Genomic DNA, 6,897 nt, shown 5'->3' with positions numbered 1-6,897 from the left:
TAGATAGATAGATAGATAGATAGATAGATAGATAGATAGATAGATAGATAGATACAGATAGAGAGAGAGAGAGAGAGAGAGAGAGAGAGAGAGAGAGAGAGAGAGAGAGATAGATTAGCTACAACGATAGATAGACAGATAGATATTGTGTGTTTATATACAGTATTTACTGTGTGTGTGTATACAGTATTATAAGTATATACATTGCATACATATATACAATAGAAAAATGACAGATATAGATAGAAGAATGGATAGATGATAGATAGATAGATAGATGATTGATAGATGATTAATAGACTGATAATTAGTCAGATAGATATATGGGTAGATAGATTATTAGTTAGATATAATCATTGATATATGATATATATGAGATAGATAGATAGATAGATAGATAGATAGATAGATAGATAGATAGATAGATAGATAGATAGATAGATAGATAGACAGACATGTTAACCAGATACATAGATATAACCGCACAGGTTAGAAGAGTGAAGGTTTTTCACAGAGGTACAGAACTGTGGGCAATATGAAAGAAAAGAAGAAAAGTTCCCCGATTTGGTTCCAAGTGATTGTTCCAGTTTATCACCTAGAATCGTTCAGTGGTAATGAAGGAGACCCATGGCCGCGTGTTTCATATATCCGACTTATTTCAGATAAGGGCTGTTTTCCAACTTGTCTGACTTACTAAATGTCCTTAAACATAAGACAAGGGCTTTTATACCGCACATATTTTGCAGCACCGAAACTGAACGCCAGTGCCCTAGTTGCAAGCTCAGGCTTTATCGCAGCTCAGTATTGCGACAGAGGCAGGATTTTAGTAGCAGCAACAGAACGTGTGTTTGCAGCACAATCAAATTGCCTGAAGCTTGTTAATGAGAACATCATGTAAAGTTGCAGCCGTTGTAGCTAACACTGAGGGCTAATTAAGAAGGCTGTTAATGTGTACAGAGGGGTGTCTGTGTTCAGCTTACATTATACACCAGCCTTGCTGTCACTAATAAAAGATTTCTATAGACTTGAGCCTCTCACCGTTAGTGACATGCACTACATTAGCTCTACAGCCTCTCCACCATTATGAAAACTAATAAATTCGTCAAGGCGAATTAAGGCCACAAATCAGATGAGCCCGAACACATTACATATTGGTGTGCGCCGTGTCTCCCCAGTATAAATGAAATTTCAATCTAATCATTCCTTCCTGGCCCGGCCATAATTTGCTTAGAGATGTTGTTTTACTTGCTACACGACTGCTATAATTAAATGATCCTCAAGCTTTAACTTTGATTTATTTCATTTCTGGGAGATGGTGACTGTACAAGCTGCACAGAGAAATTTGGGGGACTTTTCCTAGACACACAACAAAGCCCCTTCAATTCTTTGGGTTCAGCCTGAGGCTCCCATGTTCTTGCCCTATCTGGAAACACATTGTACACTTACCTGTGGGGCCCTCCAGCAGAGATACTTGCTACTCCTGGCTGCTGCTGGATCCTCTCATAGTGAATGAGGACACAGTTCCAATGGGAGAATTTCTAAAGCTATTTGACGCAATCCTCCATGTACATGTAGGGCAAATGTAAGTGCAGGGTATTTGGCTCAGTTGTAGGGATCCTTGCAGTTCATATGACAGTCAGGCAAGTGAAACTGCCTTGTTGTGTCCCTGAATCCAGGACATGCTCTGGGACTGTGCATCACTACACCTATTAATAGCAGCTTACTGGGTGACCACAGGCTGAAGGTTTATGTAAATAAGAGAAGGACCTGCACATATTGACCCAAGTATTTATAAGGAAAGTTCTGGTCAGCAATATTTGTTTATTGTTCATGTAAAAATCTGTATGATGTTTATTTGAAAGATGAAAATGCATATTTATGTACATGTTGTAAAATGGGCATCATGTTTTATTGTAAAATTCAATAAAAAGGAATTAAAAAAGAAAAGGAAAGTTCTGGCACATATAAAGTGAATCTTCTAATCACTCATGGTAAATTTCGTTTTGCATGTGTTTCTGTACTTAAACTATAGTATATAACTACAAAATGGTTAGATAATACTTGTCTAGAATTCAGAAATGATATATTTCTTGTGCCAATGTATTATGCGAGTAAAGAAACATTAGCTGTGTAAGGATGCAGTTATTATTAACTTGTATTTATAGGCAACATATTGCGCAGAGCTTTATTGCAATGAATTCCACTCACCTGAACTACAGAACAAGGACTTGGAATAAATCACAATGGAGTGAGTAATGTGTAGCCTAGAGACCCTGTACTGACTGACATGTAGTGATAATACTGACTGGGAATAGATACTGTGGTTACTCCTAGTCTGGTCTCCGAGTTTATTGGGGTTAATGATAAGCAATAAGGAAATTACACATTCATTCCCAGACAGCAACAAGCAAACAGTGATAGAAAAAGCATTCTCCATGTATTATAAACAAACACACACACACAAATACAACCAATGCCAACCAGCCAATCACAGAGGAGCTGATAATACAGGGTAAAGCCAGGCAGAGTTGCCTCCCACCCACATTGATGCCTCTTCCATTCACTCACCACTACCTGCCACCAGGCCAAGGGGAGCAGCAGCCGAGCAGATAAGAGGGGACCGGCGGGCTAAAGGGCAGATCTGGGGGTACAGAGGGAGCAGCACCCAGATACATTGCAGTAGCGGGAGATACAAACAAAAGACACGTTGTATGGGATCATGGAGGTGCCACTGTGAGTCTGTGAGGCTGAGGGAATGCCAGAGAGTTGGCCTGGATGAGAGACATTGAGAGAGAATGGTGCCAGGCTGTTGCTGCCCTTAGCTCTAACACTGGGCACTAGCAAGTGACTGATGCTATGAAAGATTAACATAAGGAGAGAGTGGGACAGTGGATGGGAGGAGTAAGATTGGCAGAGAAGGGGAAATATTAGAGGATCTGGATTGACTCTCAGGGGAGAGGAGGAGGAGAGGCAGAGCAGTGCTTCTCACAGGGACACACACACAAAACCTGGCTCCTTAGCAGGAGAGGGAGAGACAGGCAGGAGGCAACAACTCCAAACCGCGGCACATTTGAAGAATCAGGAGGAGCCTGTGCCATCCTTCCTCGTCAGCCCGGCTGCTCCTCTAATTTGGGGAGTCTCAGTGCCCCCTTTCTGTCCCCATTAGCCGCAGTCATGATGATGATGTCTCTGAGCAGCAAGCAGCCCTTCAGCATGTCTCACAGCAGCATGCAGGACCCGGAGACCAAGTACTCTGCGCTGCACTCGTCCTCCCCTCACTCCTCATCCTCGGCCACCAGTTCCCCCAGCATCAGCAGGGCCGGCGCCGGCAGCGGGAGTAGCAACAGTAACAGCAGCGCGGAGGCGATGAGAAGAGCCTGTCTCCCAACCCCACCGGTATGTACTGTGCATAATCACCGCTCTGAGGCACAGCCTGACAGCCCCTTTATCTGCTTGATGTTTTTTTCATGTCTGTACAGCAAATCACCCAACACATCCAATGTTTCCCCCCTTCTTCTTCCCTCTCTCTCTCTCTCTCTTTTGCCTCAACTTATGTATTCAGCCGCTCTTCCCTTTCATATTAATTTTTATGACCTGGGATATGGCATGTACCTTGTGTAGTGTGTGTTCTCTCTCTCTCTGTAGCCGGAGCGTTTTTTTTAGCATTCCAGAAAAGTTTTAATCGGTGAATTCCCAGCAGACAGTAATGTGTGCTTTCTATTTGACTTTGCAGAGCAATATATTTGGAGGTCTGGATGAGAGTTTGTTGGCCCGTGCTGAAGCTCTGGCTGCGGTGGATTTAGTGTCTCAGTGCAAGAGCCAACACCACCACCACCACCACCACACGCCTCACCACAGTCCCTTCAAGCCGGACGCGACTTATCACACCATGAACACCATTCCCTGCACCTCGGCTTCCTCTTCAGTGCCCATCTCTCATCCATCTGGAGTGACTGGCTCCCACCACCACCATCATCATCATCACCACCACCAGCCTTTGGAAGGAGAACTACTGGACCACATCACCCCTGGATTAACACTGGGGGCCTTGACTGGACCAGACGGTTCTGTAGTCTCTACACCAGCTCATCCGCACATGGCCAGCATGAACCCAATGCACCAGGCAGCGCTCAGCATGGCACATGCCCATGGACTACCAACCCACATGGGTTGCATGAGTGATGTCGATGCCGATCCCAGAGACTTGGAAGCCTTTGCTGAGAGGTTCAAGCAAAGAAGGATCAAGCTCGGGGTGACCCAAGCTGATGTTGGATCTGCTCTTGCCAACCTGAAGATCCCTGGAGTTGGCTCTCTCAGCCAGAGCACCATCTGCAGGTTCGAGTCCCTCACCCTCTCCCACAACAACATGATTGCCCTCAAACCCATCCTGCAAGCCTGGCTAGAGGAGGCTGAGAAGTCTCACCGGGACAAGCTCACTAAACCAGAGCTCTTCAATGGAGCAGAGAAGAAAAGAAAACGCACGTCCATAGCAGCCCCAGAGAAGAGGTCGCTGGAAGCCTACTTCTCCATCCAGCCTCGTCCTTCCTCCGAAAAAATCGCTGCCATCGCAGAAAAGCTGGACCTCAAAAAGAATGTAGTCCGTGTGTGGTTCTGCAACCAGAGGCAGAAACAAAAAAGGATGAAATACTCTGCTGGGATTTAGACTGCCTACTTTTTTTTTTGCTCATTTTGTAAGGAATTTAAAAAAAAAAACCCACATTTTAATATGTTTTTTTAATCGCCAAAATCTCTATAAATGTATATAAACCTGCATTTCTATGTGCCAGGCAGCTGTGGGCTCCACCTGGGCTGCAGAAAGTATCTGGTGCCCACAAAGCATAGGTGCCCGCCTGCTGCCAACCCTCCTGCCACTCACGGATCGGGACTGCACAAGTAAGACGTTTTTATTATCTCCCCAGTTTCACTGCACACTTACAGCTATTTTTTAAGACAAATTACAGAACGTGGGAAGCACAATGGTGGACCTTGAGCTAATTCCAGAACCTATAAAATGACTCATTAAACGATTAAAACGATTACAATCGGTTTCTGCGATCACTTGGTTTGTTAGAAAAAATTATATAAATCTATAAATATATATATATATATATAAATATACATATATTTTTAATGTGATTGAGTATATTTGTCCCCTGTTGTGATGCTAAGTGTAGGCAAAGTCACCCTGATGTATTTTCCTTTGTGTTTTTGTTTTTGTTTTTTTTTAACTTATTTAATTATAATATTTTATGTTTTCAACGGAGCTTTGGAAAAAAAACTCTTAAGGATACTTATTAATATTTAATAGCAAAACTACTGCTGTTATTTATTGATTATCACTTTCCTACCTCTGGTTTATATTGCACAAAATCACGAGTTTGGTAAAAGTACAAATCACCAAGTTTAGAGGTTTATGTAGCAGCTCTTTTCATTGGTCACATCTGTAGATTGCCATTAATAGTGACCCCCCCTCCCCCTTTCGACCAGAAATATTGACTGCTCCCAGGCTGTATTATATGTGGATAGACCCTGACATCTGAATGTTCTTCATATGGTTTCCTTTCTTACATATTTAATGGGGTTCCCCTCTCTGTCACTCTCACCTTGTAAAAGAGACATGTGGGGGCACGTGTTCCCTGCTAAATTAAATTAAGGCTTTAGACTAGTCTCAAAGGAATATCCACATTTGGAAGTTGCACACTTTATTTATTTACAATATACCATGTGCACAACCTGTTATGTTAACAGATGATAGAAAGGTTTAACCACAGAAGGCATTGCCAGGTCCTGTACATATTTATAATATTTAGCATATTTGAAATAAGTGAGGATCCACCAGAAAGTTTATTGTGCTGTAAATATTCAAATTTCTTTTACATACATCTCTCTCTTTCTATATATATATATATTGCTACAGTTATTTTGCTGTATTTTGCTGTACTAAGACTATTTCTGGTCTTATGTCCTGTAAGATGAAATTTAGTCGTTTACTTAATAGGATTTTTTTTTCATTTCTCTAATGTAATAATTTATTTGTTAAATGGTCTTTCATTAAAAAACAAAAAACAAACCAAGATCTTTGACTGCCGGCAATGAATATTCTTATCCAGATTTAGTATTATTTTTAGACAGCGTATTAATACTGAAACAGGAAATAATAATCAAAGGACGAACGAGAAAATGTTCAAAATATTCTCAAAAAGTCTAAATAAACTGGGGTTTGGAGTACTTTTCATAGACGTGGTCTGTTATTTTATAGCTTTATGTGAGATACTGCACTGGTGTAGTTTGTGATATTAGAAATGTGCAGCTAATAAACATGTAACTCCTTCAAGTGTTTGTAATCTCTAGAACAATATATTATTATATTAAGCATTTAAATGGGTTCCATTTACTGCACTGGACGCTTTTACCTATTGGAAATAATTCATTCTGGGGACCTTTCTTTGTGAAATGTGCCATTACTTGCGACTTAAATGGGAAAGTGCTTTATTATGCATTCGCTGCTAATGCAAAGTGCCCACTATTATCTCCTATATTGTCTCCAAAGGACTGTAAATTTAGCGACTCGCCATGTTAAAAGCCTAGACCAAAACAATAAGGGTAACACAACACACTAGACATGTGACAACTCCAGCCTGGGATTTAAATTCAGCAAACACCAAAATTCAATAAAACAAAAATAAAAAAATAAAAAGAATGAACTGACTGTAGTGTAAGTTGTTTTATTTTAAAATTAAATAACTGAAGAGCCATATATTGTAAGCATTGATTTTACATCACTTGCTGTAAAGAGTAAATAGATCGTTTATAAGCCAGGTATGTTTAATAGATTAATATACAGTACCCTGTTGGGGGGGAGGGGGGCACGGTCCTTTTGTGCTAAAGAACAAATCA

At 41.2% G+C, this 6,897-nt stretch overlaps 1 protein-coding gene across 1 annotated transcript; it reads left to right on the top strand.

Moving 5' to 3' along the window:
• The first annotated feature begins 3,174 nt into the window (after positions 1–3,174).
• On the top strand, positions 3,175–6,334 carry LOC108706667 (POU domain, class 4, transcription factor 2). The gene is made up of 2 exons (XM_018243276.2): positions 3,175–3,396; positions 3,734–6,334. The coding sequence occupies exons 1-2, from the start codon at positions 3,175–3,177 to the stop codon at positions 4,661–4,663; spliced, it is 1,152 nt and encodes a 383-aa protein (XP_018098765.1). The 3' UTR covers positions 4,664–6,334.
• Positions 6,335–6,897: the final 563 nt, after the last annotated feature.

Source organism: Xenopus laevis, chromosome 1S (assembly GCF_017654675.1).
Source record: "Xenopus laevis strain J_2021 chromosome 1S, Xenopus_laevis_v10.1, whole genome shotgun sequence".
NCBI classification, from domain to species: Eukaryota; Metazoa; Chordata; class Amphibia; order Anura; family Pipidae; genus Xenopus; species Xenopus laevis.
This window is presented reverse-complemented; position numbering and strand designations above follow the sequence as displayed.